We start from the raw sequence: 27,996 nt of genomic DNA on the forward strand, positions 1-27,996 counted from the left end.
GTGAGTTGAAAAAGGGATGAGCAAAGGGATTGGCAAGCACACAAATATTTGGCAGTCAGTCAGCCATACTTTTGGTAAAATGAAACGAAACAAGGGATGGTGGAAATTTGTTTTTTTTTTTTTCGGTTTTCTTGGTAGTAATAGTAAAAAAAAAGGAAGGTAAAGCAATTCAATTCGAAAATCCTTTCCCTTAGGGATAAACGGCAAAATAAAGATGAACAAGCAAACATGAAGAATAAGACGAAACGAATTTCAAGAAGTAAAATGTTAAAAGGAAATTTAAAGAGATCCGTAAAAAAATAAGAATTTCTTTAGATGTTCAAAGCCGTGGTAAAGAAAGATCAGAGGAATAAAAAATCAGTGATCTCGGTTCAGACACCCTTCTTTAACTTTTAAGCTCAAAATTGAATAAGATTATTATTTATTATTAAAGTTGCGATCCAAAATAAGGAAAAATAAAATTTAGCTAGAAAAATGTAGAATTCTCTGACTTCTGCATCAAAAGAACATAAAGATTTCTTATCAAAAATTTTAAAAAATCACATTTACTGGATTCTGCCGTCACGTACAACCAATCTGCCAAGACATCAAGACACAGTTGCCTTAAAACTGTTTAAATTTCTAGACTATTTCTTATGAAGTAACTGCTATAGGTTGTGATGATTTATCGTCATTAAATACAAATGTCACGTACAGACAGGGAGAACCAAAAAGGCCGTCAAGTTCAGAAAAACCTATTCCTATAGATTATATTTTTCAGAGCCATAATTTATTTACTAATAATATAAACAACGTCACGTACAGACAGCCAAAGTCAACAAAGGCCGTAACGTTCAGTCAAACTTTCCTTGTAACTGTTCAAACTTAAAGACTGTCTCAAAGATTGTATTTGCCAAAGCTATAATTTAATTTCTAAGAACATTAACACCGTCACGTACAGACGGGCAAAGTCAAAAAAGGAATTGTTTGAGTGTTGAAGGGTTAATATTTAAAAAAAAAAACATGGTGTTCTGTTGCCTTAAGAACTATTTCTGTGGAATTCATTGGCTTTTTTTTGGTGAAAAAGCGATGAAATAAATTATTTCTTCACTGTCTTGAAAAATTCACCTTTGTAAACAAGAAAAAAAGGTTTCATAAAAAAAAAGGAATACAGCTCTTCCTAAGGGAAATGCTTGCCGGTTTATATCTACTTGTTTATTTATTTTTTTCTTCCGTTTTATTAGGCAGGCATTAGTAAGTGGATATCCTTAAGCTCGCATAAGACCTTTTCTATTACTTATGTATGACTCTTAAAACGAAAAAAAAAAAAAAACAACAACACAAGAAACCAAGACTATTCCATGATTTTGGTTGTTTTTTCTTTCTGTCTCAGTTTTTACCTTCTTCCTTAAACTTTATGTTATACTTTCCGATTCGATTTTGTTCAATTTATTCTTCTTCTTAGTTCTATTATCATTGTTTCTTTTAACTCTGTTCTGTTGTCTTAAAGAAAATAATATTATATACGATACGAGAATGTTATGTAGGGAACTATAAGTATGGGTTATGTTTTGGGGAGGTGTTTAGTGTTACAATTACCCCCAAAACATTCGATTTTGTATTTTTTTTTTTCTTTTAACTTGGTGTTAAGTGGCAGTTGTGCTGATGCTTCTTAGAGGGTGCTCTTACCAACTACGGCTTTGTCAGATTATATTACAACTTTTTTTTTTTTGTTTTACAGGTTTTTTCCATACGATTTGTTTTTTAAGTGTGCTTATTTTTTTCTTTCCTTTTTTTTGTGTTAAGAATTGCGACTATGTTAGTGTAGTAGACATAAAATGTCAAACAAAAATCTATATCGGATTAACTATGATCAAAAAAAAGAACCATAGAGAAATGTATACCTACTTATTGGTCAGTTTGGTGTATTTGTTATTGTATGGTAATAGTAACATAATCACAAAAAGATTTTTGTATTGGAAAATTACCGACACTACTTGAACTTTTGAGAATTTTTGACATTATATTTTAAAAGTTTGCAAATGAAGAAGGAATTTGATATATTAAAAGGGGATATGCATTGCAAAATTTGAAACTTTAAGGTCATAGAGGTCGATGTGAATGTCTCGTGCTAGTTTCGTGGCAAATGTAAGAAAAACTGTAATTAAAGGTTGGTGAACAGAAGCCTTAAGTAGTTTGAAACAAATACAAAACAAAGTTTTTAAGATTAGAAGGGTTGAGGAAAAAAAAAACAATCAAAGTTTTTTGTTTAAAATAAAGTGACTATTTTCCATGTGTTTCCATTTTTGTTTTGCTGGCTTAGTAATTTTTTTCTTTTAAAGTTTAAAATTACGAAAATTGTGAAAAATAATTTTTCTGATATTTTTTTTCAGCTTCATTTATTTCGTAACCATTCATGAAGCTATTTTGTGTTGAAATTAACAAAAAATGAAGATTACACGAGAATAAACTATACAATTTTTAACCCAAGAGTCGTAAGGATATGTACTTTTTATTAATCTAAATGCCAGTTGTAAGGTCAAGATCATTTAAATGTATAATGCCAAATGAATGATAATTTTTATCATTATCTATATATAAAAAAATTAAATGCTGTTCGTTAGTCTCGCTAAAAATCGAGAACGGCTTGACAGATTTTCCTAATTTTGGTCTTGAATTATTTGTGGAAGTCCAGGGAAGGTTTGAAAGGTCATACCAAGGTGGTCCAACAAACATATATTTTTTTTAATGATTCTTTTAAATTTAGTGTGCATATCAGATCAAATAGGTCTAAGATTCGGCCAAAATCTATTTTTAACACAATGGTTAGGTCGGTCCAATAGTTTTTATTTATTTTTATGATTCAGCTAAATTTTGAGATTATTAAATTAAATATACTTCACATTACTTTTTTTTAAATTTCCGAATGATTAATAAATCAGTAAATTGACATAAAAATCATTGAAAAAAAATAAATAAATCAAAAAAGGCAAATAAATTAAAAAAGCTTAGTTTATTATAAATGCATTTGTTTACTTAAATCCGTCTCAAGCTATAGCCTAAACTACAAAACCATAATGTGGACCAACAATTTTTTTTTTGGAGCGATTGTTATGAAATTTGGTGTGCATATCAGGTAGGTTTAAGGTTCGGCAAAAATCTATTTTGAATAGTGCAAACAAATTGTTATTATTATTTTTTGGAATGATTTTTATTAAATTTTAGCTCTTTTTATAACAGACGAACGGCTGAACCGATGTAGTTGAAATTGGTGGAGAGGTAGGTTAACACAAGGAGAAGGATATAGGAGACTTACACTAGGCACTACAAGAATTTTGCATCCAAATAAAATACACATCCACAAAAAAAAAATAAAACATTTTATGTTACCACCCAAATTCACAATGTCCATCATGTGTATTTTGTATAAAACAAGCAAGAAGCATCATTTAAAAAAATTCTGAACTTCTGACACATGAACGACACTGGACCTTATGACACTAAAACCAAAACAATCTGACTTCCCTTAAGTTTTTTTTAAAATTCGTTTCTTTGGGGTAAAAACATTGTTATCTACCGGTAAAGATATTAAAATTGTCTTCCCCAAACTCTCTGCGAATTGTTCTTTGGCTAATTAAGTTTTTGGTGTGGTGACAGAATGGCATTTTCAACTGCAGTCTTTTATGGATCAATCTGGGATTTTAAGTGAATTTCTTAAAATGTGCCAGTTTTCTTTTACTGCATTTTTTCCTTTATTTGCCCATTCTTAGCAAATTTTGGATAGCGTAGGTTTTTTTGTGTTTTCTTATTTGGTAGCCAATAGTTTGCCACTATATATTGAGTTTTTCACAGATTTGTTTAAAAGACACACCCAATTATAAGTCGCAACTAAAGATGCATTAATTTCAGTATTTAGTTACCAATTTGCGCACTTTTTTACGATCGAAGCCTAAATAAGTTCAACATTTTGATACATGCTTGAAAAATGTAAAATGCATTACCTTACAGTACCAACATTGAAAAAGAACTTTTGTCAAAATTCTTTTTCCACTCAGAAATTCGCACTGCTAACACAAAAATGGCAACACCGAAGCATAATACCACCGATATAAATGATTGTTAACTTGAATCTTTTAACTTTAAACGTTATAGATTATTCTCATTAGATCAAGAAATGTTTATTTTGTCAAAATACTAATTCCGAATATTGTATATTTATTATCCTAATTTCCTCCATTTTTGCTCTAAGGCAACAACGTTCGCCTGGTCCGCTAGTATTTTTATAAAAATTAAAATATGACTTGATTTTTCAATCGTCAGTTAGGCTATCATCTATCAATGCTAAAATTAAAAATTTTCTAACTCATTTTGGAATATTTTTTTGACTGTCAAACGCAAAACAAATGCGATCTGAATTCGACTGATCGAATTCAGATCGCTGAAGATGACACCGCGATGGTGTCGAAACAATTGTACGATTTAAATTAAAATATGTGCCCTTAATTATGAAAGTGGACTAAGTCACTCCTAAAAATGCCATCAAATCTAAAAATAATTATAATTTAAGGGATAAAGTTTATTTGAAACCGAAATTGCAGTCATTAAACTTCTTTATTGCTCCTCTAGTGATTTCATAAAAGAAATATAATTAAATCGTTATAAAAAAATTATTATGTAAGTTTTTCTTTAAACAATGCAAAAAGTGACTTGGTCCACTTTTATAATCATGGGCACATATACAACATATAATCATCAAAAATAATTGTTTTTAATAATTTTGTTTTTGCATGTTTGTGTATCGTTTAAGGTACCTAATTCTCCATAAAGATGTATTTATGTATTTTAACTAAGTTAATATGTGTACAATTAATTAAAATATATTACTTTGTCATGTATTTCAAATAAAATCAATTTTAACTAAAATATTCTTACATTCGGCAATTATTTTAGTTCAGTATTTAAATGGTACGTATACGCCACAGTGTGCAAAGTAGACATAGCAGGTACATTATTGGAATTTGTTCGTGTTTGGGAACTCACATGTCAAGCAAAACAATATAAGATGTTTTATTGAAAAAAAAACTCCGTAGTTTCTTAACTTATAACGACAATATGAGTTATTAATCAGTAATTTAAATAGAGAAAATCTAAGGAATGAATATTTGAATTGTTTGTTTTTCTTTGCTAAATTGTACAATTCTTAAGTACAAGTTTAAAATTATTAATTAAATAGTAGAGTACTAGATTAAATATTTTTAATTTGGTCATTGTAACGTGTTTATTACTACACAAGACCAAGTGAGGTCTTTTAACACTTATTGAAACTTATGTCATGAACTTGCATTCTTTTTAAATATTTCTTAACCTATGCATATTAATAAATAAAATCACAAAATTATGTACTTACCACCAACATCTCTTGGTTTTTCGTGTACATATTGTTTTGGTGAGCTGTTCTTTTTATTTGGTATTGGTCTTAAAGTTGTATTAATTTGCTGAAAAATAAAATTAAATAAAATATATATAACTAAATTCTTTGAAATAAAATAAATAAATTTGATAGTTTACTATTTTATCAGATCTTTCGCCACAGGGCAACCGGGCTACAGAAACATCAGGGCTATCTTCGGGTGGTGGAGGTTGTGGCACCCAATTGTATCCTCTTCTTGATATTGGAACACCAACTCGATCATGTTGAGAAGCTTGTTGTCTTTAAAAATATAATAAAAGAAAAAGATTTACTATTACATCAGACAGAAAAGGATTTATTTTTATAACATAAGATTGATATCATTTTCCAATTTATCATTTTTGATGCAATCATCATTTTACTTTTATATCCTTTTCGCTATGTTTATATTTTTCTTATATACGAGAATAATGAAATAAACACATACAGAATGTATAAGTGATTAGTGTTTAATAGAAGTGTTTCAAGTTAACGTCAATTAAAATAAATCACATATTTTACCTTTACTTAGTTTTAAAGCTACAATAGGTGTTATTTTAATGCTAAAAGATTAGGAATTTGTCTGCTTAATATGTTTACCAAAAAAATATTCTGATGCAATCATAATTGAAGTGTAAAAATTTAAGCTTGTATTCTTATGGGTCGTCTTTATTGCAAATATATTTTTAAATATTCACTTTCTGTCTGCCAATGGAAAAATACATGAAAAAAATGAGCTTAAAGGAAAATTTCAAGAAATTATTAAAAAAAAAAAACTAATCACAAAGTCAGCTTCACAAATCTAAAGAAATGCGAAATAAAAAAAAATTGTTTTGCAGACGCAACCCATGATTTTGAATCTAGACTAGTTGTTGTTTTAAAATTAAAAATGTGAGTGCAATAGACCAAATCATTTATATTGAAATACACTTTTCTCATTTAATTGTTAATTACTATAAATAGTACTAAAACCAATTTTTTAATAATTTGTTTTAATGATAGTAAATGGTATCAACCATTGAAGAAGCTGGAAAAGACTAGCGAAATTTTGGGTAAAATATGATTAAATTTTTTTTTATTTAATTCCATCTATGCATTTATTGCATTTATGTTTTTATTTATTTATTTATTATTTACACTTCGCGTCACTTGAATAGAAACAACATTTTTTCTTAAGAAAATAGCGATTGGCGCTTTGGTGAGGTAACTTAGTAGATTTTTGGTTTTGCATTTTCAAAGAGGAACTTTTAACAAACAATGTTGTAAAAACAAAAAACCCAAAACAGAAACCGTATGGCTTCTAGTTGCGTTTTTTCGCATTACCTCACAAAAAACAGTGTTTTTTTTGCGTCACTTGAATAGAAACAAGCTCTTAAATTAGATAAAAATGATGAAAAATCATGGAAAACACTAATTATAGTAAGGCAATATTAAGCTTTGACATTATTTGCACATTATAACCAATTATGAGCTACGAGCTACCAATAGGCACCACAGAAAATGCATAAATAGAACTTAACATTGAAAATGCACTTCTACTGTACACAATCGTGGACCTAATTGGAGAAAGTGATAAAAGTGTTTGGTAACTTCTTACAAATTAAGAAAATGACATTTTCTACAATTTAAGGATTGAATAAGTGAAATAAACTTTCGTTTTTATCCGGAATGCATCTGTTTTGTTTTTATTGCGTTGTTTTTTCTTGAACTATCCTTGTGCAATCTCTAAGACGGTTGTTCTTCCACGTTCCTAAACCTGCCAAGAGCTTCTACCATTATTTCTTTGTAAAAGTTAGCATCTGTTTTTGAAGCGTGAAGCTTCAATTTTGCTATTGCACATCATAAAAACAAAGCGTATTACTATAACACATTTTAGTGCCCTTTATTGGCGATGCGATAAAGGTTATTCTTTTATAAACCAATGAAATAGGGCTAATATTAAAGTGGTCCATCTGAGTTGGTATGTTTTCCTTTAAAAAACCACTCTTTACCTCACTACTTTTCAGTTCGAATGCGACTATAAAATAGTTAACTTTTTTGTAATCTTAGTAGAACTTAAAATGTTGTTATTTTGCATTTTGAGGCTTTTTAAATGCTGTGCACCTTTTATAACTTCCATGATGGAACAAACCAACACATTACCATCGCACTAACACCACGTTTTTGACCGATTTTAGCGGCAAAGTGAAGGAAATTGCTGCTAGTTTTTAAATTATTTTTTTCTCTGCTCTTGATTTGGGTCTCACCTGTCTTATTTTTTTATTCAATCACTAGTTTACGATATTTCAAAAATATTCTATACAAATTTGGTAAATTTTCCAATATCTTTCGCGATTTTTCATAGTGCAAGTGCATTTCCAATGTTAGCTGCTATTTATGCATTTTCTGTGATGCCTAATGGTAGCTCGTAGCCCATAATTGGTTATAATGTGCAAATAATGTCAAAGTTTAAGACTGCTTTACTAAAATTAGTGTTGTCCATGATTTTTCATCATTTTTATCTAATTTAAGAGCTTGTTTCTATTCAAGTGACGCAAAAAAAACACTGTTTTTTGTGAGGTAATGCGAAAAAACGCAACTAGAAGCCATACGGTTTCTGTTTTGGGTTTTTTGTTTTTACAACATTGTTTGTTAAAAGTTTCTCTTTGAAAATGCAAAACCAAAAATCTACTAAGTTACCTCACCAAAGCGCCAATCGCTATTTTCTAAAGAAAAAATGTTGTTTCTATTCAAGTGACGCGAAGTGTATATGGAATTTTACAAATTAAGATACAAAAATTTTATAATCTAGTGCAAAGTTATATATAGAAAAAATTTTAATCATCATAACAACTCATAGAGGCTTTTATTATTCAAAATTTGAGTAAAATACATATACAGGGTGTCCCACAGTCACCGCCCCAAACGAAAACCATGGATTCCTGAGGTCATTTTAAGTCGAAAAACTTAAGAGGTAATTTTCTCGTTTTCGTCCCATTTTCGAGTTACCACGGTTTTTATGATTTTTGTTCTCTTTTCCCTTATCTAGCTTTATCTTTGCCAAACTACGTTTGATTTGAAAAATTTTTTTTACAACCAATCAAGAATTTATTACAGTTTTAGTTTGTCTCAAAACTTTTTTTTCTGCAGACAACCGTTTCTCCACAATTTTGCATCAAACACAATTTTCCTTGTTTTTTAAGTTGTTTTTTACACTTTCATATCATTTAAGTCAAAAAAACACGTTAATGAGTATTAACTTTTTGTGCTTTTTATTAAAGCCCAGTTTATTTTCATAAAAAAAAATAAGTTTTATTTCATAAAAAAGGCTACTGAAATTAATTAAAAAAAATAAACAAACTGAGTGAATTAAAAAAAAAATAATTTTTAAATACAAAATTTATTTAAATGAATTAAAACTTTTTCTGAGCTTTATTTATTTGTTCTTTTCTTAACCACAATAGCTCAGAAAAAGTTTTTAATTCATTTAAATTAATTTTTTATTTAAAAATTATTTTTTTTTTTAATTCACTCAGTTTGTTTATTTTTTTTAATTAATTTCAGTAGCCTTTTTTATGAAATAAAACTTATTTTTTTTTATGAAAATAAACTGGGCTTTAATAAAAAGCACAAAAAGTTAATACTCATTAACGTGTTTTTTTGACTTAAATGATATGAAAGTGTAAAAAACAACTTAAAAAACAAGGAAAATTGTGTTTGATGCAAAATTGTGGAGAAACGGTTGTCCGCAGAAAAAAAAGTTTTGAGACAAACTAAAACTGTAATAAATTCTTGTTTGGTTGTAAAAAAAATTTTTCAAATCAAACGTAGTTTGGCAAAGATAAAGCCAGATAAGGGAAAAGAGAACAAAAATCATAAAAACCGTGGTAACTCGAAAACGGGACGAAAACGAGAAAATTTCCTCTTAAGTTTTTCGACTTAAAATGACCTCAGGAATCCATGGTTTTCGTTTGGGGCGGTGACTGTGGGACACCCTGTATATGTACATTATGTACTAGTTAACAAAAAAAAAAAGAGAGCGAAAAGTTAACTAAATAATTTGATTTAATTTATTAATATGCGCCTTTAGTTCTTTTTGAAATCTCTTCCTATCATTAATGTTCCTAAAATGTCGTAGAGAGTTCCAAAGCCGAACGGCGTAAACGAAGAACTGACATTCAAACGTCAAAAAATCCCTACATTTTGGTGTTTTTATGAAAATATGTATTAAAACAAAATCATTAGGCTTTCAATGCTAAGCCGAAACTTTGAAAAACGAAGCCCAACACAATCAATTCTCCCTGTCGGTTTTTTTTTCTAAATCCTTGACTTGATACGTTTGTAGAGTTTGTAAAGCTATTGATTTTTGTCTCATATTTCTAAAATACACGTTTCCAGTAGGTATTCTACAGTCCTATTTGTATGTTCTTTGCAAAATCTTACTTAACAAAGCAATTATTTTTAAGGAATACTAGCTTAATAATTTCACAAAAGCATAACACTTCTGGGAAACATTTTTCAATATTTCATTGGCGTCAGCTCTGGCGATAACATACAAGTTATTAAAATGTAATATTATCATCATTTTTAATTTATTACTTTATCGGATTAATACTCCCGACAATTAATCCTGGGCCTTGCCAAGAATTAATTTGATTTAGGTTTGCTTTTTTGGCAGATTATTCAAAAGAAAAACAACAGATTAAGACTGGGTTCCCTTTTTCAGCAAAGTCAAATCTCATGTAAAAGCATTTGTGTGTATTAGTGAATGTGTTTCGCTCTCTCGCCATCGAATTCTCTGGTTTTTTACTCTCAGGATGTTGGTTATGGTTTTCATTCATTGTCTCTTTGTGAGATCGCCATCGCACTCACGCGTGCGGGGTGACATGCAAATGGATGTAGGTATACTACATAGATCTTTATATGGATATGGTGTTTGTGGACGAAAACTGGTTTGAAATTCAATATTTTCATGAAAGATTTCTGGAGTGTATACCTATTTATTTTTGAAATGAAAACTTGTTTCCATGTTGCTGTTGTGGATGGCATTTGAGTTTTTTGTGTATCAGAGAAATTTTTTGCATTATAATAATAATTATAGTTGTTCAGCGGAGAAGCAGGTAGAGGATGTGTTATATGGGTGCATTGATATAATATACTTGACAGTATCCTTTGTGTAGTTTGTATAAAAATATGAGTAGATGCGCAGAAGGATTGGTTTTCAGGTTCTTGCTCACTTTTCAGTTGTTCTTCGTTGAGCAATTTTTTATCTCGCACACGCGCGTGCCGGCTGACATGGAAATGTATTATCTTACAATATATAGAATGTTTAGGTTCTTATCTATATGTTGTTTGAGGATGGACTCGATATCAATCCAATTTACTTTCAACACCTTTTTAATAAAGATTTTTTTAGAGTCACCAATGCAATGAACTCAGTTGAATCGATTTTGTTTTTTACCTATACCTACATTATTAGGAAACAAAAATAAGGCAGCATTAATAACACTGGTCAACAAAATTGAACTTTTTTTTTGCCACAAGAACCAAGATATACTTTTCTATAGGTTTTTGATATGCTGAACTCGAATCTGAAGTCAAAAAAAAAATTTGATTGGCCTCCGTTTTTGAGATATAACCGTTATAAAATGCTGAAAAACGTCATTTTGGCTCTTTTCTAGCTTCTGTTTTTATGTGGGGTAATTCATTATAAACAAAATTGTTGCCAATAGCATTTTTCTGATTGCGCATTCGAGTTCAGCAATTCAAAAACCTTTAAAAAAGTATATTTTGGTTCTTGTGGCAAAAAAAGTTTAATTTGTTTGGCCAGTGCTATTTCTGAGTCAAAGACCACTCCTTAAATTTTAAATATCTCGGGAAGTAAAAAAGATATCGGAAAGATTTAAACATTTTTTGAAAGAATAAAACCAGTTCTTATAGGAACCGTTACAAATTTTTTTCATAAGAAACTACCCCACATAAAAACATAACCTCGAAAACAGCCAAAATGAGGTTTTTCGGTATTTTCTAACGGTAATATTTCAAAAACGGAGGCCAATAAACATTTTCTGACTTCAGATTCGAGTTCAGCATATCAAAAACATATAGAAAAGTATATTTTGGTTCTTGTGGCAAAAAGCTTGTTGACCAGTGTAACTTATAAGTTACTTTTTTTTAAACCTTGAAATTAATTTTTCAACTATGTAATCAAAGTTTAGGGAAGTTTTCAAAAATAATTTTCAAGCTCAACACTTTGAAAAAAAAAAATGATCTGTTTTTTCAAACTGATATTTTATTTATAAATTCAGATAGGCATTATCTACTTTTTTGCTTGTTTCCTCAGTAGGTGTAATTTTAAAAACTTTGTTTTTGCTAAGGAAAAATACTGAGCATCTTCACCTATTCAAAACTATTTCTATAAATACCATCAGGTGCATTCTAACCACAAATACACTTATATAACCCTTTACACATTCCCCCGCGAAAATATAACTATTATACCTACAAACCTACAAAAAAAAACCGAATCCGCAACATATAAACAAAGACTATGAAAAACAAAACGATATATTTATATTATATAACCCCGCACGCACGCGCGAGTGTAGTATAATAAACAATACAACCCAGAAATCAACCTAAATATAGAAATCAATCATTGTGCACAAGCACATGTCAAATGTCAATACACATTTTTACACACAAACAAATGCATACCACATATCTAATCCTTTACCTATATCCCCGCACGAGCGATGTGAATATTACACAATGCAAAGAATTTCGCTGACACCAAAAAAAAAAAAAAACCCAAAATTGTCAACTCGCAACCGCGGGTGCGATATTATAAACACGAAATGAATTGTTAGAAAAAACCCAAGAGTCAACGTCAACAAGAACAAAACAACCCTTTTTGAAAACAAAAGATAATGATCTTGCAAAAAATATCTACTATCTACCTACTCTCTGCAGCATCTTCATAATTTCATGAATGATTTCTGCCTGCCTGAGTGAGGAAATAGGAAACAAAAAAAAAAAAAGTACATATTATGTAAACACAAAAAACAAAAACAAAATATAACGAGAAAATGAGAGCGCAAGAGCAAGTTTTTTTTCAATAAATAGAAAAGAACAGAAAAAAAGAGTTCATCAGCGCCAGCTTATGCGTGGCATTCTTTTGAACTAAATTTGCATGTGTGCGTGATCAATGGAATTTTCAAAGTAAAAAAAGCTAAAATAGACACTTTTTCAACAATTTATATTAAAAATACTGTGAGCAAAAATATATATTTTTTTTTTTAAACTGATTTGAAATATAATGAAAAAAAATAATAAAAATAAATTGTGGATGCTTTGACTGCCCCTTCCTCAAAAACAGAATGCAAATATTGGTTTATTAAAATCAAATTTTTAGTGTGTAAATAAAAAAAATATTTTTTTTTGGCAAACGGGTTGCATGAACAACTTTATTAACTTCTCATTAAAAAATACAAAAACATTTTAAAAAATAATCACGCTTTGCCCCACGACCAAAATGCTAAAAAAGTGCATTTTGACACCTTTCCTTCAAATTAACCGTTCAAACTAACTTCAAATTAAATTTTAGAAATTTTATTGGATTCTCCTAATTTCCCTTTATTGTTTTCTTTTTGTTTCATCTAAAAACACTAATAAACGGTAAAGTTATTCTAAGAAGAGTGAGTAAAAAAACATGAAATTACAACAAATTAACGAAGCTTTTTTTCTAATAAAAAAAAAAAAAAAAAAATCTGTTTCGCGTACTGCATGAAAACACATTTGATCATTATAAAACAAAAAAAAAATAAATAAAAAGTTTATAAACAACGGTGCCCCAACCAAAATTCTGATTCAATCTAAATTTGCAGGAAAAAAATCATTTTCGACCCTTATAAAAATCGCACAAGAAATGTTTCTAAAATTTAAATGATGCAAAAATATTTGTACGTTTATTACCTTTTCAAAAAAGTACGTTTCATAAGATTATCTTATAAACTGCAAAAGTTATACAACAATTAGTCAACCGTCTTCCATTAAAATGCTATGGAAACCCCCCCTTAAGTTCTGTTAATTGAAAAGATTATTTTTTTCTTTGCAGATTCAATTATCCCTAAAAAAAAACATCGGAATTAAAAAAGAAATTGAACTAAATTGAAAAATATTTGTCTTCTAGATTAAATTACCGCAACGTTTTTTAATTTAAGTAAGATTACTGAACAAATAATCAGATAAATGCTTAAATCTTAAATGGGTATGAATTTCAATACAAAATTTTCTCATAAACATAGCATTGGTATACCAAAAAATAGGACATAACTTGAATAACTTAGTGATTCCGTTTGAAATTCAATTTTGATTTCGCTTGGCTTTCATCGCCGTTATTGCTTAATACAAATGGGGTCTGTTTCTTTATTTTTTGGTTGCAATTTGGAAACAAATTTGGGATCTAGCTGCTATCTGCTATCTTTTAACGCTTTAAAAATGATTGGTTTTTAAATTAGAATAAAAGTTTGATCAATAAGCAAGTCTGAAGCAAAACCTATAAACAAAACGTTTGTAAAATGCAAATACAACTTTATTTATATCTGTTCCGTTCTTTCGTGTCTTTTGATTAAATCGTTACAGAAATAAAGAATCGACTTTTGGGTAGATTTTGAATACCACAAGATCCCTGAGGCGAATAAACAGACTAATTGTTTTGCATCAAAGTCATGTTTCAATTTTTTCGGCTGCGAACTTGTCATTCTTGAGCGACAATATAGTAATATATGTTAAAAGCTTAAACATTAAATATAAGCAGCTTCATTTTTTTTTTGTTGAGTTTATAGAAAAAAAAAAGGTTTTAAAATAATGATTTCCCAAATTGTGTGTTGAAGTAGTTAGGAGCTGACAATGTCAAAAGTAATTAAAGTTTAAAAAACTCACAATAGAAACAAAAATAAGTTTTCTGAAAGAGCTACAAGTGCTTTTTTTTGGGACACATGGAAATAAACAAAAACAATGTTGATTTTTCTTATGCATTCCTTTCACAAATATGTATGTATCAAATTCAAGTTATTATTTTTTTTTCTGAACCTAAGAACCGTTTTTTGATAAAATTGATATAACTTTCACATCGTCGACTTAAGTTCAGTGAAAGGTATCAAGAATCCTTTTTTTAATGTACATGTACATGTTTTGATTAAAACCTGAACATTTTTGTTTGAAAGGTATAAAGTGAATACATTTTCAAAAAAACGTTATATCATTGTTAAAGAGATAGTTCTATCAACGCTTATTAATTTGATTCAGATACAATAATAATACTTTATCAAAATATTACATCGTTAAGTCTTATTTGCAATTTTATATTTAAAAGTGAGAATAGAAGAATTATTTGAATATCTGTGGTTTGATATTTAGCTTTTGACGGTTTACTCTATGGTGAGCCTAGTATAAAACCATTATAAAATCCATTGGAACATACCTATTAAATTGCTTTGACTCAGGTCTACTGGCTTATACTTTCAGTGAATATCACATTCATATTGTATTTCCCTTACGTATTTGGTATTAGAAAGCTTTTTTGGCCTTGGCTTTCGAAGATTTTCGAATCAAATTGTTCTATATTTGATGCAGCAATAAATTCATTTTTTACTTTTCTTAAGGTTTTCTTACTGAATATTTGAATTTCAAAGTAAATCACGTAAAAAAACAGGACTTTTACATTTTTCAGACTAGAATATCTAGAATGCTCAATCAAATGAAGCTTTTCGAATAACATAAATACATAAACAATGTTTTAGGAAAACGAATGTTAGAATATCTTAACATGGAGATTCAGATTTAAATACTTTGAAAACTTGAAAAGTGAAGTAAGATTCGAAATCATTTACTTCAAATCGTGTAAAAAGAAAACGGTTTGAAGAATTCAGACAAGAATATTAAAATATGATTTTGTTAGTAACATAAATACAATCTGTTCTGATATTCAATTGTCACGGAAACTAAAATTGAATCCATACGGATTCAAACCGGTTATTCTTAATTTATTTTTATGTTCTACCAACTTGAGGACAACAGATTATATTCGAAGTTAGTGATTCATGTACAAAGGAACTACTCAACTTTATAAACCTCGGGTGTTTTATGTACGAATATTATATTACGTCATTTTATAGATTCAATTTAATATTTTAAGTAAGTAATTTAATTAATATTAAACGGTATATTAAATAAGGAACAGAATTCTGTGTTGTTAGATATTTGTTTTCATGTAGATATACTTGTTTCGATTTATTGGCCCCGTTTTTAGAATATAAAAATATCAATTTGGCTTTTGGTTGAAAAAGAAGAGACCAGTGAAAACAAAGGAGTTTTCTCTAGTCAAAGACATCAAAAAAACTTGAGAGACAATCTACGTTTTTCGACTTGTTATTATTTTTTATCCGGTTGGAAGTTTATTACTAGTGCGAATTGTTTCTATTGGCACATTTCAATATTTTAATACCATTTTAATAAATAAAAAAAAAAAACAAATAATTAAATTAACCGGAGGACTTGACTTGTTTGGAGGACTTGTTGAGCAATTCGTTGAGCAACGTAATTGATGCGTTGAGCAGTACCCACATTTTTGTTTGAAATCGTTCTCCAACAGCAAATTGCTACCCGTAAAAACGTACAAATTTGATGGATTCTAAATCCATTTGTTATTCGGAATATCAATTAATCTGCAAATGTGTTCGAATACGAAAATCGGAACATCAAAAATTCGAAAACGGGAGAATATAGAATTCAAAATGAAATATGAACTACCATGAATTTTCGAAGCTTTTACTTTCAAATATAACTTATTGTCAATTAATGTATCCTAAGTGAACTCTGTCTTGAAATCTATTTACATGTTCATCTATATTCAGAATTAAAAATAAGTATCAGACGATTTATGAATGCTTTCAAACGACTTTGGACATTCATGTGAATTTTCATACGATTTTAAATCAAATGTGGTTTTTTGGAATATACATAAGTCCCGGGCTGTGAATAATAGGTTTGTATGTATGTATGTATGTATGTCTGCAGGCTTTTCCATAAAGCATACAACTCTATAATTCACATCCAGCGAAATGTCAGAGTACAGTATTTAGACTCAATTGAAAAAAACTTAATAGGTAGAATATTGAAATATGAAGAATGAAACTGCATTCTTAGTTCACAGACCTTCTCAAAAGTTAAATTGCTTAATCTATGTACAATACCTACACAAAATACAATACGCCATAGCCTTAGATTGTCTAAAAATGTATGTTTTAACTCACTTAAAAACTAAATGAGATAATTAATATTATTGCATTAAAATTATACATAATTCTTAATTTAGAAACTTAAATAAATGTATCTCTAAACCTACTATACAGAAAACAAATTTATATAAACACATTTACTTAAACTTAACAATATCCTTCGATTCTTAAAAACTAACATTAATTTACAAAAAATGCAATTTTCAAAGATTACATCGTCTATATTTTTTTCCGTCTCTATCGAATTCTATAATAATAATCACCTTAAACTCTCATAACAATCCAAGCAAACGACCGCATATTCTCCATTTTCCAACAAAAGACCATCGTCGCTTTTTCGATTTTTCACAAATGGAAATTCGTTAACGGGCAAAGCTCTAACACGTTTTCGATACGTTGTTATTCCACACAAATGGCAAATGTAATCGTGCCAATTGTATTTACGTTCAGCTGGATTCACACTTGGATTTTGTGCTTCATATCTGTATGACAGAATACAAAAACGAAAAAATCGAATGTGAGGATTACAATGATTCCCAAGAAAAAAGAAAAAACAGATAAAACAAAGCTTACTTCCTCCATTGATTCAGCAACGAGTGATAACAGAATGTACAGACTAAAGCTGAATAATCGGAGCGTAATTGCTCAGCATTTGGCGGTGATTTATGTTTAAGTAAATGCGGGAAGTATGGTCGATTGCCCTAGAAAAGAAAAATAAAAAAATCTCAATTAATATCTATTCGATTGGGAAATAAGGTCAAAGTTGCAAAATAAAACCTCCTTGCTGGTGTAGAGGACTCGTGCTAGAGTCAAATCTGAATGCAAACCACAAAGGAAACAATAGATTGAGGTGCTAGCTGGTGTTGTTGAAACCGATGGTGTTGATGGTGGTGTATTTATGCTCATGCCACCATGTCTTGAGCCATTTGGTGAACTAGATGCCATCATTGGTGATGGAATGTTATATCTATTAAAGACAAAGAAAACGATTTTATTTGATTTGATTATAAGACATCAAAGTATGTAGTTTACCTTCTATGTTCCAATGGAACACGTTCCGCATCCATTGTATCCCATTGACGGGCTAAATGATTAACACAGTCCTTGCATGCTAATACCCGATTTGAAGTACCAGCTGAATCACTACTACTGCTACCCTTTAAACATGGAAAATGCATTGCATGGGAGTTCATGTGCTCGGCACTGGTCGACAGCCATTCCATTTTGTTTGTTGCACAAAGTGTTTTACAAATGTAGCAACTGCAAATAATAAAAAAGTGTTAGTTCAGATATGGAAAAAAAGAAATAAGATTATAATGTTCAACACTTACGGATATTGCCCATGACCATTTTCAATGGTACCTTGGGACGATGGAGGTGTATTTGGTCTGGAATCACGTCTGTATGGTTTAAGATCACGATTTGCCGATGAGGAGTTATTGGAATTGGACTCGTAGGGCTGCAAATAATAAAAGTTAAATTTAATTGTTATTAATTTGTAATATGGAATTATACATGTAAGTTGATAGAGATTGGATTAAAACTTAAAGTTTAAGATAAAAGTGATACCTATGACAATTTTAGAGCAATTTAGGAATTCGTAATGGGAGAGAAACGATAGTGTTACCAGTGGTAGATCACGTAGTCCCACTGGCTTATAGTAAAAAGAAAATAAACAGATTTGAAAGAAATGTTGTCTTTCCTTATCAGTTAGGTACCAACAAATTTTAATTATCTTAAAAGATTAAGAAATTAGACAGAAATTTAAATTTCATTTGAAAAGCCGAAATGCTGATAATAGAGGAATCGTAAGAAGCTTTCAGCAGAACTGAATGATTTTTGTGTCCAAGGCGTGGAAAAATTTGTAGTTTTTTCCAAAAAGAGAAAAAGTCAAAAGCCAGAGAACATTATCAATTTTGAACCAGCTTATAGAAGTTGGTACAGTTAAATTAATGCATTAGATTTTGGGGGAGTGGTATTAAATTGTACACTATTTTGAGGGTTCATTGGAAAATGCTTCTAAGATAAGAATATAATGTACTTTTAATATTATTCCCCTGTAATAAGAGACTTCTGAAGGTCGGGAATGGGTACTTGCAAACGAGTATAAAAACTTTGAAGGGGTTTTGTAGGCGGCCTTAGCGCCGCCGTCTACTATATTACTGATCAGTAATGGGTTAAAGAGAGTGTAGGTAACGAAACGCAGCCTTGTGGTATATCAACATGGATTTTGTGAATTTAATTGATAAAGCCATAGACAAAATAAATAGGACATGAAAGATAAAGCACTCCCAGAAGCAACAAGGAAGTATACTAAACTTTTAACTGAGAGTACGGAAACTATGAATCACGGCAGAATGCTCAGTTTTTTAACAATGTTAACTAGATATTGGGTGACGACAAGATTCTGTACAACAGTTAGAAGTTTTGTTAAATAAAAAAACGACTGGACCCTATTTCTAAGAAGCTCACGACAACACAAATGGAAAAGTTAGTCTGGAAAAAAAACTCCAACAAAGGAAAATAATGAAAGATATCGGATTATCATAAGATACTAAATGCATTATCAGTGAAAAGGACCTTTACCAATCTACAAGGGGAAGGGATATAGACTATCGTATGATTAAGCTGATGTCACACTTTAGAATGATGACTGCTCTAAATTACAAATCCCCTGGAAAAGTATTTAAACTATAAGAAAGAGAAATTCACAGAGACATGTTTTGAGCAAAATATTTGCACTGCACATATGATCTTCTGTTGGAAGAACTTTTTTAAGACTCTCTAATGCTAAATGTAAGTAAGTGCTTCGGACAACTCTGAGTTGCTGGTAGTTTTTTGACAATCGTAAAAGCCAATGCAAACTCCCTTTAGCATGTAACGAGTAAGGCATGCCATAGGCTTTAATGGAGAGAAGAGTCTAGACCAAAAGAGACAGATATTTTAGGACTTTTAACAAAACTTAAAGTAATATGCTAAGATGGCATTTTCTAGTTTGGTAGTTGTAGGCTTACCTTTCTGAAAGCCGCGTTGAATAGGGTTTACATAAAAAGATTTACATACTCTACGGAAAGTAGGCTAGGAAAATAAGATGGAGGATATTTTTTTTTTTTGAAATATGGCCTTTTTATGGTCCAACGATATCGCCGAGAAATGAACCGAGAGAGAAATTCGGTAAATGATTGAAGTTAGCAGGGTCGAGCAAAAGTGAGTCTTCAGCAAGTAATGGCTACACGTTGATTGCCAAGACGCCTAACGGCGGGTGAGTTTATTGGCAAGAGAGAAGAGGAGTGAAGAGGGAAGACAGTCGTATGAAAATCTTTGATAGATTTAGTAAGTGTGACGGAAATGCAGTTATTTTTTTTGTACTAGTTTGTTTAGAATCTTCGATAGGCGCACGCATGTAACTTCTTACAAAAAGATTGTTTCAAAAAATTGCAAACAAATTGAAAATATTTTTCGATTGATTTTATTTTACGGAGAGTCTTACTATACCTCACCGCATCTTTAAATTTGGCTAATATCACCAAGAAAGTCACTATTAACTAAGGTTAAGTTACCATTTAAGGTTGGAATTCTTTAACAAATATTAAAGAGAACCAGCAATTAAATGCAATTAAGTCTTGAGTTGATTAATATGTTTGCACATAATATGTAAATTGTACATACATAATTTATTGGCGGGAACATTAACTAGAACCAAAGATATGTATACAAATCAGAACGATTAAATACACTTTCCCACATAGTATAGTTTAAATCATAATTTTTGTTTTGGAGAATTAAAAGTAATTAGGAACTCTTGAGAGGCACAATTTATTAGATCTTTTGTTTGAAAATACAAACAAAACTATAAATATAAACGTCAACACGCACCTTATTATTTCGTAAAAAGTAAACACTGTTTAAGTATATACCGGCTAAACAAAACTGAATCACTCAGTCACTCATCATATCTTGCAATGGCACATGTTATAATTCTTATCATTTCTTCTTTTTTGTTTAAATAAATCATTTTCAAGTTCAGTTTATTTAATGAAAAAACTCAATTAAACTGAATATTTCTGGAAAATTCTAACAAAATTTTGTCAAAAAATAAAAAAAAATCAGTCTTATCTAAAGAAGGCATGGCTTGAAAATGCTTTCATAGTTTTGTTGATATTATATATTATTGTCTGTTCTAATTTAATACCCATATTCAAAAAAATTTAATACAATTATTATCTTTTTTATTTAAAGTTTCCTAATGATATTGATAAAGTATAAGTCAAGTAGTTTAAACCCATTTGCGTTATTGTTTATTTTATAGTTTATTGCACTCTTGTTAAACATAATTACGTGCTACAAATCATTTCAGATAAAAAAAAAATAAAGTTTTTGACTTTAAAATATGACTTAATATTATTATTGTAGATAAACTCATTACTATGAATGTGATATCATCACCCTCAACTATGGCTATAAAAAAAAAACAAAGTTAAACATTTGTTTTAATATTTCAACAACACAAATGAAAACAGTAAATGAGTTTCAATTTATTTAAACATCGTATTAGCAATTGTAACAACAAAGGTTATCATCAGTGGAATTTTGTAATGTTTTTTTTTTTTTTTTTGTTGCAATGAAAATACTTTTTTGCTTTTCTTTTTAACTACTTGGCACTTAAAGTCTTACAAATTGAGTGAGCAAATAATATTATTTCATTATTTCAGTAATTATTGTTTAAAAGGATGAACAATTTATTATTGTTAAGATAATAATAGTCATTGAGCATGAGTTCTTATCGGAAAGCTCTTAAAATGAGGGGTTTACGTAAAATTTATGAAAGTAAATATTTTTTTACGAGTATTTTAAGATGCAATAAAAAGAGATAAAAATTTATAAGTGTCGTAGGAATTTTAATTTTTGTTGTAGGAGTAAGGTCATATCAAGGCATTTAAATTTTAATTGTATATAGTTAAATAAACTATAATCTATAAACTAAACAATCATCAGAAAAAATTGTGTTTATTGTTATGATAGAGACATAGCGTATTCAAGTTGACTTAAAAGGAAAACTTTAAGTTATTCGACTTTATACATATACATTATACGCACAGTTTTTTGCTAATGAATGTTGAGTTTTCTTTTTGAACGCATTCAGATTCAAAAATATATTTTTGAAGTGCCAATCTAGGATATTATCTTTGGCGTTTGTTATAAAACGACACCAAAAGGCCTCGCTCTGGAAGACAAAATTGAGTCTTAAGTAAAGTATTTTTCGTGTCATAGGAAAGAAAGGCAGAAAGCGTAGGAAACTGCGAAGTTACATTTTTAATTTAACAAAAATTGGCGTTCCTAGAGCAAGTCGTTTTCTTGTCGTTTTATGACAAACGCCAATCGCAATAAAGATGAATATTATGGTAAAAATGAAAAAAAATGTCTTTTTGAGTGGCAAGTTCAAGTTAAAAGAAAACGCTGTCAAAAAAAAAAAACTCTAGCTTCTAGTTTTTTTAGTCGGATTTCAGAGATTGAAATCTTAAAATTTACCATAAACATCTGATTATAGGATTGATTGGGTTGGATATTTGATTACTTGTTTGAAAAACTTAGTTATGAAATGCATAGAAAACAAGTTTTTGAAATATAATAATTAATTTCATAGTTAGCAATGGAAATTGGTAAATACGATGCAAAATGGTGGCATCAATTTAAACGAAAACATCAATATTCAAAAATATATCAATTTATCATTTAGAGTCGGTAAATTAGGCCCCAAAGAAAAAATTGGTTACCATCATGAAACTTGGCAAGAAAACTTTTCTTTGCCTTAAGAATGAAAGAATCCATACAAATATCTTTGAAGAAAAGGTTATTTATGAGGAAGAAAGGAAAGGAGTTGAATATTAATAAAACAAAAAACAACGAGGAGTGTTTTTTTTTGGAAATACGAACAAAGTAGCTTTGTAAAATAATTGGAAAGTGCTGACAATATATGTATTGGGTATTGGCATAGAAATTTGTAAGATAACTAAATTCTGAAATCTTTTCTCGTTTTGTAAACTATGTATAATGTTATTTGAAATAAAATTTACAACTGGGTTTCACGTCACGTATAAATGCGTCGTATGTTGAGGCTTTTCATGTAAAAATGATAAAAAATTAATTTTAATTTAATGATATAAAAAATGCAAAAAAAATGTGAAATTTGTTTCCTAAATAACAAAAAAAAAATATATATTTAAATGGTTTTGACCTTTCTGGAGTCAATTTTTTTCTAAAAATTAAATTTTTTTGGCATTCTTAAGAAATTATTATTTGACACGTAAAAACCAAATTAAAAAAATATAAAATTAATTAAAAGACAAACTTCTTATACTCATACAAGAATTTATTAATTAATTTTTTACGCATAATTAATTAATAAAAAAAAATATATTAAAAAAAAAAAAAAAATTATTAAAAAATGAAGTATTTTTAACAAATCAACTTAACCACTTTGGATTAAAATTTCGTTGAAATCGGTTAAGTCTGTTAGGAATCAGAAATCAGGAAATAAGTTCTGTAATAGGTACCCTTAATAATGGTAAATAAATATGTATTTCGTTTTGTTTCAAAAGTAAGACCTTACTACCTCGTGGCACGATGGTTTGTGTGACGGACCAGAGGTCTGGGTTCGATTACCAGCCTTCATCACATAAAATAAAAAGTTTTTTTTTTCAAAGGTACTGCCTCTAGCGAGTAATTGACAAAGCCTCCAAGAGATTCATTGCCATGAAAAATGCATATCTGTTTAGCTCTTCATTTTCAAGTTAAACAACATAATAATAATAATAAAGTTAAAATGCATCATCGGTGGCCAAATTTTGAATCGAACCAAGGGTGGTGTAAAAAAGCGCCAAGTTGTTTTGAGAAAATTCAACACAAATGACTGCCAAATCAGTCCACCATTTATTTATTTTTGATGTCTTTGTAAAGGCGTCATTTTTTGTACACACGAAAATGTAAAGAAAGGTTTTAACTACTACAGGGCCACATAAATTCTCTTCAAACCTTTTTTTTTATTTTAACATATTTTTTGGCGAAAAAAAAAATAAATAAACACAACCCAAAAAAACGTCAATTTTGAATACACAAAACATAACGTCAACGTTAATAAGATGGGACAAGGGTTGTGTCTTTTTTTCTTATCAGTGAAGTTAAAAGGTAATTGGGGTATTAAAAAAAACTTGGTAATTTTTTGTTTCACTCATATCACACATCATCCTTACTCTTTTGACAATTTCAAGTGATGCCAAGTTTAGATTTTTTGTTTTCAACGTAAGCACTTTCAACTTCACTTGAACTTCCACTCAGTTTTTTTAGACACTAAATCAAATTCATCAACAAAATATCAAATAACACTCAAATTCTTAAAAAAAAAAAAAACAAAATACAAACAAATATATTGAATAATATTCTTATCAATTTTCAACTTAATTACAACTACGTCTTTGCTTAGAAACCAAATTGAAAAAAAGGGCAGAGGGTAAGAAAAAAATTCAAGGGTGCGTTCAATAAACTAAACAAATTATTTTCCAAACAACTATTTACTGAGAAAAAAATACTACCACGTAACACTGCTCTATCGACTATACAAACAAGCAGCTGAATTCAATGACTTCACTTCAAAAAAGTAATTACAAAAATGAAAATAAATAAAAAAAATTAAGTATACGTGCTTATCGTTGGATTATTTTTGAAAGCCAGCAAAAAGTTCAATCAATGATAAGTCAAGGTTGGGAAAATATTTTTTGAAATTGCATCTTTTTCAATAATGACAAAAATTAAAAAAAAAAAAAAAATATAAATAAAACGAATCTAGCTGAATCCGGCTAAATCAAATGAATTCTAAAATAAAAATAAGAACTTATGAACTATTTTGAACTTCTTATATGTCGAAAGAAATGGCACAGAAAGTTTAAAGACGTTATCAAAGTTTTGAGTAGGATGTGTGTTTTTAAGTTTGCTGATAACACTTTTGGCAGTGATAATTGCTATACTTGTCAGATGGTTGATAATTGTTTAGACTTTTTACTAGCAATTATAAAAAATTTACGATAGAATCTTTGAAAATTTTAGCCAATTTTAAAACCTATTTTAATATCACCAGTTTTTTTTTTCATAATATATAATTATATTAGGGTGGTACTTATACATTTTTTTTTTGAAACTCAAGAAGATTGTTGGGAATAGCTTTCGAAAAGTCAGATTTTCATCAATAGAGAAAATTAGGGTAATGTGGACCACCTATTTTGTTGTAGTAAATAATAAAACTTTTATTTAAATGTGTAACTTCCAATTTTGGCTAACAATGTTTTCTGACTTCAAACAAAAAATTAAATATTTGCCAAAATTTTGGAATGTAGAGGAATTTTGAAAAGTGGAGGGTAATGTGAAGCAGATTAGCTTGAAGTGAGCACGTGGAATGAATATATTTGCTAGTCTCCGTTAGAGATATTACTTTTAATGTCAACAATATTCTTGGAACTATTTTTAGATAAAGACAAAGTCAAGGTCCGTATTAACCGCTGACTCCACAATTCTGGGTTTTCGGGATTCTGGGTTTTCTGGATTTTGTGTTTTACGGATTTTCAGGATTGTGGGTTTTCGGGATTTTCCGGATTCTGGGTTTTTGGAATTTTGGATTTTCGGGGTTCTAGATTTTCGGGATTCTGCATTTTCTAAATTCAAAATTTCGGGATTGAAGATATACGGAAGAATTAAAAAATTAAGCTTTAGGATTGAAATTAGATGACTGAGGACAAAGAAGCTAAAAGATCCCTTAATCGATAATTGTCCATTTTTTCTGCGTTGCATTCGTAAAATATAGATTTCATTTAGTTTATCTAAAAACTCATCAAAAAATTAATTAATTTGTTAAACTTGTCCAAAATTAAATCGTATTTTCGTTTAAAAAATTATCTATCTGATAGTAGATAGTCACATAAACCAGAAGTTTAATCAAATTAAAAAAAAAAAAACATTACAAGCTGATAGGTTAAATTGAACATCGCAATAAAACATTGAAAATCACACATCGCACATCGTGTAAAATAATATCGAACGTGTTATTCATATTCGAACTAAATTTCAGTAGGCGGATAACGATAAGAACCCACATATTCAATATTTTGTTAAGAATTTAATTTTTGTTGGTTGAAATTTATAGCAATCTACGACGACAACGACGACGGAAAAAAAAGTTGTCAGTTGAAATTTTCTGATAAGCAAATAATATGACTTCATAATATGTCAACTAGAAAATACCAGTAATTTAAGAAGTATTTAGTTCGTCATCAGACAATGTTTGATGAGATATTAGTTAGATGATTTTTTGTAAAGTTCCCACTTAAAACTAAAATTAAACAAACAAAAAATTGTATTACGCTTATCTTAAAGTTGAGTATACGCCCCGTTATCTGTTGAAATTTTCACTTTTTTCTGTTATACATTTTTTTTTTTATTTTTGGTAAATACCAGTTAGATATAAAAATAACACGAAATATACCAAACAACGAAACTGTTATCAAACAATAAGGCAAATAGATAACGAGTAAGGGTGTGTGTTGCTTTAATAATTTCGACACACAATTTGAACAGGTGATCGGAATGAATGATGACGGATTAAGTGTAAATGAGGCCAGAGGCGTTTTGTGTCAATATTGAAACAGAGTGGGTTTTATGTGTTTTTCTTTTTCTGTCTTTAATTTTTTTGAAATAATAAATGTCTACAAATGACAAGATTGTGAATGCAAATATTTGTTATATTTTCACAAACATTTTTTTTTTAAAGATAAATTAAAAGTGGGTATAGTATACCTTTAGTTAGATTTCATCAGATGGTGTTGGAATATTTTGGAAAAAATTGGTTTAAATTTAAATTTTGCAAACTGGTTTGTGTTCAATTAAGAAAAAACAAAAAAAAAAACATTGTAGGTACTGTTGACAATATCGAGTTATATAATAAAATTTGAGATGATTATGGAGAGAACATTTGCTAAATTGAATTTGATTAAATCATACTTTCAGTTGGAAGGCTGTTACAGCTGTTTACATATTGCTGGTTTTTGGGTATTACCAAAGAAAAAAAAAAACGTTTTCTAGGCTGATTTTGGGATTGAGATTCTTATTTCACTTGATACTTAACTGACTTTCATCAGGTTAAGACAACCAGTTTGTCGTCGAAAAAAAAAATAATGAAATGATTTTTTTTTCAATAAACATCGCTTTTTTGAATTGCTAAAATTTCGTAAGTCGATTTCAATATTTCAAATTGAAAAATCTTAATAGTGGAGTAAATTAAGATTTATCCCTCGGAGTCCAGGGAAAGTCGATGAAAAATTACGTATTAATTATCCCTGAATTAAAAATAATTTTTGAAAAACTGGTAATTTTGCTGATTTTTTATGGTTTTTGAGTGGCTCCAGAACTTTGGCTATTATACAGGGTGTCCCACAGTCACCGCCCCAAATGAAAACCATGAATTCCTGAGGACATTTTAAGTCGAAAAACTTAAGAGGTAATTCTCTCGTTTTCGTTCCGTTTTCGAGTTACCACGGTTTTTATGATTTTTTCTTTCTTGTCCTTTAACTGGTCTTATCTTTGCCAAACTACGTTTTATTCGAAAGATTTTTTTTACAACCAATCAAGAATTTATTACAGTTTTTTTTTTCTGCGGACAACCGTTTCTCCACAGTTTTGCATCAAACACAATTTTCTTCGTTTTTTACACTTTCATATCATTTAAGTCAAAAAACACGTTAATGAGTATTGATTTTTTGTGCTTTTTATTAAAGCCCAGTTTATTTTCATAAAAAAAAATAAGTTTTATTTCATAAAAAAGGCTACTGAAAGTAATTAAAAAAAAATAAACAAACTGAGTGAATTAAAAAAAAAAAAATTTTAAATAAAAAATTAATTTAAATGAATTAAAACTTTTTCAAAAACAAAAATTTTTTAGATATAAAAAAAAATTATTTTTGAAAAATTAGTTTTTGAGTGAATTTTTAAAAAATTTTGGTTATAAGAAGTATCAGAAGGCATAGCCGTAGCTAGGATTTCATTTCGGGGGGGGGTTACCTCAGACTGAAAAAAAATTTTTTTTAAGATTCACAAAACTTTTTTATCAACTATAGGCGTGTTTTTTCTATTACTCAGTTGCTACTCATTTTTGATTTTATTCGCAAAACATTAATAAAAATTACACAAGTAAGTATTTGTTTTTATTGTTTTTCGAATAAAATAAAAAAATGAGTAGCTACTGAGTTG

General features: G+C 29.1%; 1 protein-coding gene across 2 annotated transcripts in view; it reads right to left on the minus strand.

Annotated features, from left to right (window-relative positions):
• LOC129917968 (uncharacterized) overlaps nt 1-27,996 on the minus strand; it is a 262,693-nt gene that overhangs the window by 68,950 nt on the left and 165,747 nt on the right. For both annotated transcript variants that reach the window (XM_055998235.1, XM_055998234.1), the window contains exons 5-11: nt 18,039-18,166; nt 17,740-17,967; nt 17,485-17,674; nt 17,281-17,408; nt 16,971-17,189; nt 5,548-5,689; nt 5,387-5,474 (exon numbers count right to left, since the gene is read on the minus strand). In XM_055998235.1, coding sequence (XP_055854210.1) covers nt 5,387-5,474; nt 5,548-5,689; nt 16,971-17,189; nt 17,281-17,408; nt 17,485-17,674; nt 17,740-17,967; nt 18,039-18,166 — 1,123 coding nt within the window. The remainder of the gene's footprint in view (nt 1-5,386; nt 5,475-5,547; nt 5,690-16,970; nt 17,190-17,280; nt 17,409-17,484; nt 17,675-17,739; nt 17,968-18,038; nt 18,167-27,996) is intronic.

This window comes from Episyrphus balteatus, chromosome 4, assembly GCF_945859705.1.
Source record: "Episyrphus balteatus chromosome 4, idEpiBalt1.1, whole genome shotgun sequence".
Taxonomy (NCBI): Eukaryota; Metazoa; Arthropoda; class Insecta; order Diptera; family Syrphidae; genus Episyrphus; species Episyrphus balteatus.